This window comes from Adelges cooleyi, unplaced genomic scaffold (assembly GCF_023614345.1).
Source record: "Adelges cooleyi isolate 19-005CV unplaced genomic scaffold, UGA_ACOO_1.1 ACOO_flye_CR_arks_rails_tigmint_CR_PRNA_128, whole genome shotgun sequence".
In the NCBI taxonomy this organism is placed as follows: Eukaryota; Metazoa; Arthropoda; class Insecta; order Hemiptera; family Adelgidae; genus Adelges; species Adelges cooleyi.
In genome coordinates, this window is record NW_026095782.1 from 43990 (window position 1) to 56973 (window position 12984).

A 12984-nucleotide genomic window follows, 5' to 3' on the forward strand; every position below is an offset into this window, starting at 1 on the left:
AAATACAAATAATAGCAGTTTTTTTTTTTTTTTTAGGGACTATAACACACGCCTCACTATTAATCTAACTACTACCCCTTGATGATTTCAGTGAGCGTTCAGTTATGTAATCATGAACCAAGCAGCAATTGACAACCGGTTGTTCGCACTCGGTTGCTCGCACTCGGACGAGCACACTGCTTTTGGGCGTCGACGATGTCAAGCTTTAAGTTATCCATAGTATTAATATGTTTGTGACGATTTTAACGAAATTCTTGATCTGTTTGAAAGGCCAGTTGCTTATGAAATATGACATGGTTCAAACGTCGGCCGCGGCTTCGCACGGTGGCACGGGGATGCGACAGGTGGATTTTCAACGACTCTGCCCCCGCACGGATCCGGCTGAGCTTGAGCACGACGGCTTGGGTCGTGTCGACTTTGAGGGCATCCGGCGATTGCGGCGACATAGACCTGCGCATCTCCGGAAAACGTCTGGCTGGGCCGATTAACGTGACCTCTGCGAGAGATAAACACGTGCCCTCGAGCCGTTCGTGCGGAACGTCCGTCGTGGCGCCGTCATGCTGGAACCAAACGTCGTCCGCGTCCGCGTGGTTGATGAGAAAAAACTGGTTATCAATGGTCTCGACAATGAGTGCGTAACTGATGATAAACGATTTTTTTTTCAGCCGTACGGTCGTAGACTACGTGTGGTTTCGGCGGACGCCACGGCGGAAGTTCCCGGAGTTGCGGGTGTATGCTGCCAGACATCACCGATGACCTCGCAGTCAACCCGGCCCGTGCCACCGCTCGTTCAGCCGGATCTATGCGGCAGACTCGTGGAAATCCGCCCCAGCGGCGGCGGACGTTTCAATGATGACATATTTGAAGAAAAAAAACGGCCACAAGAATTTCGTTAAGATTGTGTTTTTTATTTATTCAATGTACAGCTTATAAAAATGTAAAAATATTCTACAAATACCAATGTACAAATGTGTTAAATAAACCATCTATAACTGTATATACTTGTTATTATTGAGAAGTTCTTGCACGGGGCCTACCGTACATATAATTTATGAGTATTATTGTACAAAAAAAAATATACCTAATTATTACTGCATAGCAATTAATAGGAGGTAAAATGTTAGCTCGACGGTCGAATATGACTATTTATTATTGAAGATTTCAGTTTACATAACATGATAGATAATAAGATTAATTAATATCATAGTTAATGTGTAGGTAGATATTATGTATTGTATTAATGTATTAATTATTAGATATAAACATAGGTGCAATTAAGGAGGGGAAGCTTAAAGGGTCGTACTGTTTATGTATTAACACATCTGCTTATAAAAATGTTTAACACAAAAAAACCATAAGGTTTTTGCAGAGTCGATTATTTTATTATTCAATGTTATTTATCAATTTCCATTTTTGTAACTTGTAAACGTTCGTTTTCTGCTTTGAGAAGAATAAATGTTTGGCTTTGGGTCAAAATCCCGGCCTTTCCGGTTAATGTCGACGGCCGTGGAATGGCAATTTTCAATATTTTATCCCTTGTTGGAACTTTGCCCAGTGTCTCTTGAACCCTCATTAAACCGATATAGCAGTTCCCGAGGGAATATCCAGGCTAGTCATCGTTTGTCTACCGACCAATGCAATTAGAAAGTCTGCGAGTCTACGGTTCAAAAATCCTACCTGAAAGGTATTACATTGAGTGAACATTTTAAAAATTTTACCCGTTCCCATTAAAAAAACCAAGAAAAAACACCAAAATAAAAATGTAAAACTGTGCACATTATTCAAATTAAAATCAACAGGTATCCTAAAAATATATTAATTTTGAATAAAATAATTACTCAATGATTAAGCAATACTTAATGATTTTTCCAACGTTTTTGTTTCGTTGAAAATGACTGTTTGCGCCGGGGGCAGATAAAAATAAGCCGCTTTACCCGATAGCTTGGCTGACCGACCCAAATGGTCAGCAGCGTGCGTGTAGTGTTGTGAATAGCTCTACTGGGACTGGGAGGTATCGCCTACGCAGAAACCAGAGAGCTATGAGGTGAGCTTTGTGTGAGTGTGTATATATGAGGGTGTGTAGGAAAACTTAAGACTAAGACAAAAAAGAAAAATGCCGGTTCATATAATAATTAATAATAATATTTTCAATAACTCACTAAATGTATAGTTGCTTCCTTGGCACATATAATATATCAACAATGAAAATAATTAATTGATAAAAAATATAAAAATTGATAATAAAAAAACTAATTATTAACTGCCCCTATGGCACAAGATAATATAATAAAATATAATTCAACCACAATGATAAAAAATAACTCAACAAAAAAAGATAATAAATAATTCAATAATAAACAAAATGACTAAAAAAAAATATTGTAAAATAGGAACTTTTAATGTGAGCAAACTATAATTAACGCCTTTGGTGGTATAAATAAGACGTGACCCATTTAGTGTCGCTTTATTTGAACTTATACAAACAGCCGCGTCTCTATTGTAAGTATTTTGGCTCAATATATAAATATATGTATTTATATGTTTTGTCTTTGTTCAAATAGCATACTACAATTATTATTATATTTTATTGCAGTGTATTTATTTCCTATACAGTAAACGAGTTATTAAACGACGTCTCGTTATTACTTGTAAATCAAATATTATGTGTATACGATATTGTTTTCCGTTGGTCGCAAAAAATATAACCTTCGACAGCGGTAAAAATAAAATTTGTTAAAAAAAACTTTCCGGCCAAAACAATATTATTAACTCTCCCCCTTCACCCCTGCCCCACTGGAACTCAAGTCGTGTAAACTTTACTCGCTCACAGTGTGTATACACGCTTTTCAATAGCAATATTCTATTTTTATTTTGTCTAGTGCTTCCGCGTTCAAGTATAATACCGCCGCCGGACGAGGGAAAAAAAGTTTCTTTTTACGTTGTATTATATTTATCAATTCTCAACGTCCATTTCTTCGAGACCAGAAAACCGTCTATGTCTACTGAACATATCGTTAACAGCTGTGGGGTTTGTACGTTTCATTTTTTTTCACATTATAATAATATTTTCCGGTGGCGGAAGTTGTTATGATAATATTACAATTACAACATGACTTCTGTTGATTTTATATATTTATCTATAGAACTTATAGTAATGCCATTAGGTTAGGTTACGAATGGAATGGTGAGAGAGGATTTTGATAATTCCTGAATAACTGATAAGAAATTATTGATAACAATTAAACTATATCGCTCACCAGTGATAAGATATTATGCAAAACGCCGGCAATTCAAGACGGTATTCTTTTATTAAATTCCATACGGTAGATTCTGGCGCGAAACTGAACGAGTCTTACCGGTTACCGGGTATTAAATTATGTACCTATACGGTTACCACTCTGGTACTGTATAAAACCGCTACAGTACCGTGTAGAAGTCTGGTTTCAAATGAGAAATATTTGTAGGACGAGTACCCGTTAAGAAGTCTCAAAAAAAGCGTTCTATAATAACTTCTCAAGACTATAATTTCATTGTACCAAACGATAGAAACGATACTCCAATTCTGTTTATCGAAGCGTGAATCTTTAGATTAAGGCAACTCGTATGCCCTTTATTCGGTACATCACATCTTATATATTAGGTATATTAAAATCTAGCTATATGTCATTAAAACAAAATCGAATGCGAAATCGAAATTAGTTTATCGCAAATCTATATGAAACTGCGAACCGTAACAAGTCTGTTGACACGTAAATTTGTATTTAAGTTCCTACCTATGTTAATTAAATATTATAATTTAAATATACTTTGCAACCTCCAAAATTCGGTCCAACTTACGCCGCTGTATGTTATAGTTATTTATTGGCTTTGTGGCGTTAAACTATTGTACCCGTTAAGAAGTCTCAAACATGATTAAGACTATTATGCTATAGTTATTTATTGGCTTTTTCACACCAAACTATTATAACCCGTTTAGAAGTCTCGAAAAAAATGAAAAAATAAATGTAAAAAAATGCAAAAAAAAAAATTCTCCTTCGGTTCTGTACCGCGCAACGTAGGCACTCTGATGGCTTCACTCGTCCGACCGAATGACCGAAGGTTATTTGAAATTTGTTGATTTTATGTTATTTAAACACATTATTGTATATTACTAACACGTATTTATTTATTTAAAATATTTTGTTTGTAACCATGGTAACCACGGCCATCCTTGGTTGAAGGGTTGGAATTTTCGAAAAGTACTGTGCCAGTTAAGAGACAGAAAATCATAGCTGATTATAAGACATAATGACGATCGACAATGTCTTTGCTCCAAGGGAAAGATTTAATATGTTCCTATTGCATAATGCATATTTTAGAGACAAATTTTTTTCGATTATTCAACAATTTACGTTTAAAGTAGAAAACTTCTCGCTAATCTGACTGATACTTGATTTGTGACATAAATTATTTGCACATTATACTCTTTCCAGTAACGGTCGTAAATGCCTAGCTATTGATATTCCAATGTAAAACCTCAATCTACCTCAGTTGGTTTAGTTTAATGGAAAATTGAGTTTTCTATGGTTTAGCTAAATTAACCGTTAAAAAATTAGTTTCCAAAATTAGTTTAATAACCTTTAATTAATTTAACTGCTCGATTTAGTGATACGATCAAGTCATGATCGATTCGTACGACTCATTCGTTGATAGCTTTTGGCAACTGTCTGTATGGTAAGACTGAATTAAATGTGCTATCTGTTAAAATTACCCTATTTTGGGCCAATGTGGGAAAGCGAGAAAGGGTAGTTTAGTGAACAGGCAGTGGTGCGGTTTATTACATTATACCTTATAACGGCTCGATGGATTGTGCTTAAATATTTAAACAGTCATTGAAGTAATAATTATTATTCGGGGCTCGTGTAACCTTAACAAACCAAGTGTATAATATTTAGGTTTCTGTACTAGATTTCTGTCCTGTTTGGATGTTTTATTACATGATAATTGTAATACCACAAAGGTTATAAATAATACACAATGTGCAACTTTAAATGAAGATTACAATAGATGTACACTATTTAATAAAAAACAATTTCAACGCATGAAAAACGTAAACAACCGGTGGCTACCATGTGAATGGCGTCTGAAGAGAACTGTACCGGTTATCAATGTGAATATACATAACATAAAGGGAATAATGGTATTGTATAATTTGCAATAACGTTATGCTATGGACAGGAGAGCAATAACGGGCAGCATTTATTGTACATTTTATAATTGTATTGTGTTGCGAGTGTCTATATATTATACATAGACACGGGTACAGATAATACACATGGGCGCATTGTGTTTGTATAATAAATTACAATATTATCTGAGCTGTGTAATTATTTTATCAAACTGATATACTGTATCAAACAAATATATACTCTTTCTAACCTTATTGTTTAAAACATACATGCGACATTTTTACTAAGGTTATGTTTCATACTGTAAAAACTACTTTTGTTGATGACATAAATATTATAATTGAACCGAGCTAAAATATTTAATTCGCATCTTCAATAACAAGGACAATTTTGTTTGTTTAGCAAACTGAATATAATTAATTACACAATTAAGTTAATAAAATACTCTCCATTAATGAGTTTTACGTTTTTAAGATTATCGAAGTTAATTAGCATAAAGATTAAACACCGCTCGCCCATCGATTATTTTAATCAATTAAAAATAGTAGTAGCTATGGTTTGCTTGTTAAAGCTTTTACAACTCCTCGACAGGGCTCTAAAAGTTGTCAGAAAATAAATTTTAAAAAAGTAATGCCAACTAGGCGAAAATGACGAACCGTTAAAAAATGTCTGACGCAGAGAACAATATAATCTGATCAATAAATTTTATAATTTAGCTGAAATATTTACATTAAAAAAAAAAAAAAATTATAAAAACTACTTTAACATGAAAAAACGTTAACGAAAAGCCGTTAAGGGAAATTATATTCACCTAACTTAATTTTGAAGCCCTTACAAGTGTTCCAACTTGTTTATAATGTTTATTTTACAATAATTATCAATAAGAAATTGTGGATCCGAGTTATGGCGAAAGTTTAATAAAAAAATAAAAGTTATTAAAGGCACTTTTTGGCATGTCTACCGAACGGATATAATGGTTTTTTTTTACATTTTTTATAGTACACTTACAACTTTCTCTGTGGGGGCTGAATGGTCGATTTTTACTTTACATCTTGTGGCTCTTCATCTGTTATCAAACATTCTTATCTCTTATTATGGCTTTGTGTTTTCCGAATAAATGTTTAGTTAGAATTAGGAACGGTTGAGCGCCACGAAACACAATATATGGTTCATGAGTATTTCTAATTGGACAAGAGGAGTTTTTTTTCCACTTATACATCAGCACAGTCTGTAAATAAAACTTCCACTCCACATGGCACCCTTCTCTCTTTCTCGTCACGATTGGTTTCAGCAGAAGAATATTGTGCAATTTTTAACAGTAAATGTACATAACTAAACGACCTAATGATTTTGAGATTTTTATTAGTCCATACTCATCAATATTTATTTATTAAAATACAATTATGTGTTTAAATAACATAAAGTCAACAAATTTAAAATAACATTCGGTCACTCGGTCGGACGAGTGTGTGACTCGAAGAACGTCGTCTGGCGCATAGTTGTGGTTAGGAAGAGCCGAAGGAGAATTTTTTTTGCATTTTTTAATTAAATTTTTTTTACTGTTTTTGTGATTCTCCAACGGATAGAATAGTTTGGCGTCACAAAGCCAATGGATAACTATAACGTAATAGCTGTTTTGTTCATGATGTATGAGAATTATCACGGTTTACTGTTTGTATTATTAAGAGACCACCAAGTTTTGTAAAATACTTACGCATACGACATTTGACATTTATTTTTTAGGCTTTTTAACGGATATGAGTTTTTGATAAAACCAAGAAAATCTAGCTGCAATCATTACGATGTCAACAAACTTCTTGGCGGTTCGCCGTTTCATATTAATTTGCGATATACTAATTTCGATTTCACTGCATTTTGTTTTTATGGGATATAGGTAGATTTTAATATACCTTATATAGAATGTGATGTACCGAATAAAAGGCATACGACTTGCCTTTGATCTAAAGATTCGCGCGTCTATAAACAGAATTGTAGTCTCGTTTGGTAATAATCTGCAGAAGTTATTACAGAACGCTTTTTTTTAGACTTCTCAACTGCTACTCGACCAGCAAATATTTCTCATTTGAAACCAGACCTTATACGGTACTGTAGCAGTTTTATACGGTACCCAGAGTGGTAACCATATAAAAGGTACATAATGTAATACCCGCTAACTGGTAAGACTCGTTCAGTTTCGCGCCAAAATCTACATTGCCAGCGTCTCGCATTGGCCATTTGGCTACTCGAGTGTAACCGCATTAAATGCGACATAATAATACAATTTTTGTCAATTCTTCGTTGGCTGTATCAGCAAATCTTTTTCAATAGTCAGACAGATAACTTCCAATCCACATGGCACCTTTCTCTCTTTCTCGGCACGATTGGTTTCAGCCGAAAATATTGTGCAATTTTAGTTAAACATTTAAAGTACGTTTAGTACAAAACTGAACGACCTAATGATTTTGAAATTTTTAATTATATACGTATTATTATGTTTGGTTCACTTTAAAAACCAATAACAAAGATTTAGCTTAATATTAATAACACAAGTAAGCCTATGTTTTGTATGCTTCAAACATTTTTAAGACTTAAAAGTTTTTTAGTTAGTTATAATTATTTTGTAGGCATTCAAGTACGTAGTACAAGTACATTTCTAGACATTAAAAACAGCTTTTAATTAGGTGTTCTTGTTATTTTTAATATACTTCATAAATTAATGAAAATCAATGGATAATTAAAATTTTTGGATAATTATTTTTTTATTAAATATTATTTCGGATGTCAAAAAAAATTGTTTAATTTACTTATTATTTGTATATTATGTATATTTAACTTTATTTTTAATTATTTTAAACAAAATTATTCAACAAGTTAATTATTAAAGTAGGTATTCACTTTCATTAGGTTTTTTTACTTTATAACAATTACTAACTTCTTTTCTAATTTGCACATAATAAATACCAACTATGAATATATTTGTTACTTGACTTACTCCTAAACTATATTTAATAGCTTAGTGTCATCTTCAGGTGTTAATTTTAGTTGTGTTGTATGTAGTTATATTGATTTTTTTAAGATTCTTCGCCAAGTGCAATATTTATTTAGTTAAAATAAAAAAAACAACAAAGCTCCTCGTTTAGCTATTTTTCAACCTCTCAGGGTCTTATGAAGGAGTTGAGTAATTTTGACCAAAATATATAACCATAATTACTTTCTTATAACAATGAAAAATTGAGGTGGTTCTACATCAAAAATTTGAAAGTTAAAAAATATGGACCACCCTTATAACATATGTTACTTAAAATATGTGTTCGTTAACAATTTCTATTAACCTTTCAAAATCGTATGGTTGTTATCAATTTATTTTAATATTGAATGATATTTTTAGTGTGAAACTCAAGATATTATCAAAGATTGTATTAAAAATTTTGACTGGTCGATAACCAGTTTCGGTTAATTATTTATGAAGTAATTGAACCTAACCGAGATAACGCGGACGTGCGTACACGATTTAGCCTATGTTATTTAATATCATAAATTATGATAAAAAAACAATCCACCGGGCATCGAAGATCGTATAAAAAAGATTCAATTCTATAGGATTTCTGATCCGATTCTACTTGGTCGAATCGATGCCGCACTGGCTTTTTATACACTGATTGTTTCTTCTTTAAAGACTTGAATCGAACGGGGGAAAAATGGCTTTATAATGTTGTACAGTACTTGGTTTCTTAGTGAATTTTCGAAGAATAACACGTATATAAGATGTATATTATAATAATGCTATTTTATCGAAACATATGTCATAAGTGGACTATTTTTGTGCAATACTTTGTTGTTGTAAAGAAACAAAATATACGGTCTTTACTTTAATCAAATAATATTTTTTTTTTGGCAAAAAATGGTTTACAATGATGCGTTGAACAAAGAAAAATATCTGGACTAGGTACAGTTTTTTTTTTTAATTTCCTGAAAACTGTGTTTTTCGCAGATTTTGTACATTTTGACATGAACACCTTAAATCTTGGCCTTCTTGCTTCAAGCCACAGATTTTTATTATTAACTATATGTAGGTAACCATATATATTTTTTTTTCCGCATACTATGCTAGAAATTAACCCATTACAAGTATGAACCGTCTTTCTCTTATCTTCGTATAATATTATATATACTGACTAGTATATATAATTTGTTGAAGGATATTCAACATTATTTAAAATTTTAGTTAATTTTCGGTTGCTTTCCAAGTAATTGACATTTTAAATAAACTGTACTACAATTGATTGGTAAATTGTTCTTGTAGTGAAATTGTTATTTTTTACTTTTTAGTTCACTTTTTTACTATTTTTTAGAAATGTTTTAAAAAACAGTTATATAGGCAGTGTTTCTGTGCCGCCTAAGTCGACGTAAAAATGCTTATTAATTTATTCATTATTTCAGGTATAACATTATGTCGGGACGTGACTATTGGAGTGGAGTGAGAATTTTTTATGTCGATTTATAATATAGTATTCCTAGAACAAGACGCATCAAGCACCTTTGATAATATTTTCAAAATATTTAAATCATTTTATAAGACGTGTCCCATGTGAATTGTTTATTTAATATAGAAAAAATATAAATTACTAAATGAGAAAAAATTTAACACACAGCCCCGGGATCCTCAAAACTCGAAAGATTATAGTTATCGTGCTTTATATATTTCATGTTTCAAAGCAATGTTTTACTACTACTCAATTAAAGAAATAAACAAATCACCTATATCATTTTTTGTTCCACCGCAGTAAATCCTATCTAATTAAAAAACGTAAACTGTCTTCCGACGGCCACCGCATACAAAAAGTAGATTACCAGGTTCAAATGTGCCCAATAGTTTGCCACCGAGCACGTCTCTGCCATCAGTGGTAAAGTAATTTTAGAATCCAAATTTGCAATATACATAATATATTGAATAATAATAATATTTAATGAACATATAATACATGTATTATTATTATTTTGTTCTAAAATTCAATTGAAAATATTTCATCGTCTCGTTGTCACTCATTGTCTGGAGTACTGCCGTCTGCTTCACCGCTACACATCTTCCCCGACAGACTGTCCAGGATACGGTTAGATGGGACGGTGAGCCAGCATTTCGCGCTACTGGCTTGCACCGTCACCGTCGTTCCCGAGTTGTCCCTTCGTTTCCATCGTCTGGATTACTACTTCACGTCTTCCTCAACAGGCCGGCCGGACAAGTTCGGGATGCGATTGGACGGAGACAGTGGCTGCAGCATCTCGCGCTACTACAGCACACGTGTCCGCCAACGGCTTCGCCGACTTGCCGGCCACAGTTTATCGGCTGGAGTACTATTGAAAGTTGTCCGACTCGCTTTCTTCGCTTTCTGACTGGTACGACGTTGGCCGTCTCCGCTTTGTTGACCTGGGTTGCTCATCATCAGAGTCTAAACGCGGTCTCTTCAGACCTGATGATGAGCACGGCTGCGGGTCGTCCGAGTCTGACTCAACTGGTCGGCGTTCGTTGACAGGCGGGCGAATGGCGCTAAAAGTATTACAGTATGTATTCCAGTTGTTTTCTAATACTATTTCTCGGATTAGGTTATCTAAGTCGTCATCAATGATAACAAAATATGATCACCCGGCCGGAAGGAAATAAATCATTTTTTTGATGTACACATTAATTTACAATGATAAGCTATATGGTGCACAAAATATGAAAAATGTAATACCAAGCGGTCGCACTTACTTGAAATATGCAAGCCTTGCATCGAAGCTGTATGTGGGCATGAAGTTCCGGGAATATGTCGTCGTCGTCGTGGATTTTGTCGGTTTCGTCTGTCTCAATTGACTCGTCATCGTTGTCCTCTGTCTCTCTGTCGTCGGTTTCATCTGTCTCAATTGACTTGTCATCGTTGTCTTCTGTCTCTCTGTCGTCGGTTTCGTCTGTCTCAATTGATTCGTCATCGTTGTCCTCTGACTCTGTGTCATCGTTGTCCTCTGTCTCTTTGTCATCGCTGTCCTCTGTCTCTGTGTCATCGTTGTCCTCTGTCTCTCTATCGTCGGTTTCGTCTGTCTCAATTGACTCGTCATCGTTGTCTTCTGTCTCTCTGTCGTCGGTTTCGTCTGTCTCAATTGACTCGTCATCGCTGTCCTCTGTCTTTCTGTCATGGTTGTTGACAAGTGGCGGAACAGCACTATTAAAGTATGTACTCCATTGTCTAATGACTTCCAATACTATTTCAGGTATATAGTTATTTAACTCGTCGGTGTTTATGTCAATCTCTTCGTCCGTGTCTCTATCTCTTGTGTCTATGTCGCTAAAACGAATTATATATAAAAAAACAATTGTATTATTAACACTAGCTGTTGTTAAACTCGACTAGCCAGCTACTATTTTGTCAAGCTTTAGTACTTGTATATAAGGCGTTCTGGAAATAACTCTTCTTCGTCGTCCGTCAAGAAGTCTTCGTTTATGTCTGTTATATGATCAAATAAGAATTTGGGTGGATCTCTTTCTAACGGTGCCATTTTAGCTAAAAAGTGACAATATTTTCTAACTTAGTCCTATGATAATATAATTCAAATACTGTGTTTAAAAAATAAGCTCCGAACGCATGTCGCGTGACTTTGATTTGAGACAACTCTAAGAATATTATATGTACATATTGAAAAACATATTTTATGTTTTAAAAAAAATGTACAAGTTTTAAAAGTGAAAATAATTAGTCATTTAGTTTATTAAATTGCTTTTGGTAAGATAAAATTATCAGCTTTTCTTTTTCAAAATTCCTTCAGTAATAAATATTATTAAAACGTCGGATCAAGAAAGCTACAATATACAGCCGACGCATGTTGTTAAATTAATTTTTTTTACTAACTAAAAATGCATTTTTTTCTAAAACAGTTTTTTAGTATCTATACTAACAACAGAACACTTAAATTTCTATGACTGTTAGAGTTTTATTAAATAAGTACATCCTAAAAATCTAAACCTAGTCGTACGAACACATATCATAAAAATGTGTATCATAGAAATAATTATTAAATATAAAAACGTAACGAGAAGAGAAAAAAAAGTATGTGGACACTATTGTACTAATTGAGAATAGTATTTTATCTTTAGTTTATAACATCATCTTAAAATAAGAACTTACCTGTAATCGGTCACCGTTGTATAAAAAATCAAAAGAATGAAACTTAATAAATATATAAAAAAAACAATGAAATAAACAAAAAAACAATTAACACAAAATACAAAAGTGTTACAAGTAAATACAGAATGTAAATATACAAAAATAATAAAAAATGTAGAAAAAACTGAAAATAATTATGCAATAAAAGTGTAAATAACAAGAATAAGTAAGTATAAGTTTGATATGATAATCGAAATAAGCTTTTTGATTTAACAGAGGTTGGTTAGAATAATTCAAAGTGTTTATCCGGGCTGTCAAGATCAAAATGCGAAGAAAACCGTGTTGTTTACAAGGTACAAGACAAAAATTGCCTTGACGACCAAACGGTGAAATTATTATTAAAAATTTTAATGTTATTTTATCTAAAAAGTGACAATATTTTACTTAGTCCTAAGATATAATTAAAACACTGTGTGACTTTGATTTGAAATAACTTTAAGAATATACAAACATAGGTATTCGAAAACATATTTTACCTTTTGAAAAAAATGAACAAGTCTAGATTTTTTTTAGTACTACCAACAGTACACTTAAGGTTCTGTGACTATTTATAAACTGTCCTTTAACAATAAAGAAATACTAGCGAGAACCATTGTAAAACCCAACAATATAAGTCTTTT

The 12984-nt window shown here is 33.0% G+C and overlaps 1 protein-coding gene across 1 annotated transcript; it reads right to left on the minus strand.

Annotated features, from left to right (window-relative positions):
* Positions 1-1572: 1572 nt before the first annotated feature.
* Positions 1573-11699, minus strand: LOC126847889 (protein PFC0760c-like). The gene is made up of 3 exons (XM_050588299.1): positions 11584-11699; positions 10918-11488; positions 1573-1677 (listed from the first exon to the last, which is right to left on the minus strand). Exons 1-3 carry the CDS (start codon positions 11697-11699, stop codon positions 1573-1575), a joined length of 792 nt encoding a protein of 263 aa, XP_050444256.1.
* Positions 11700-12984: the final 1285 nt, after the last annotated feature.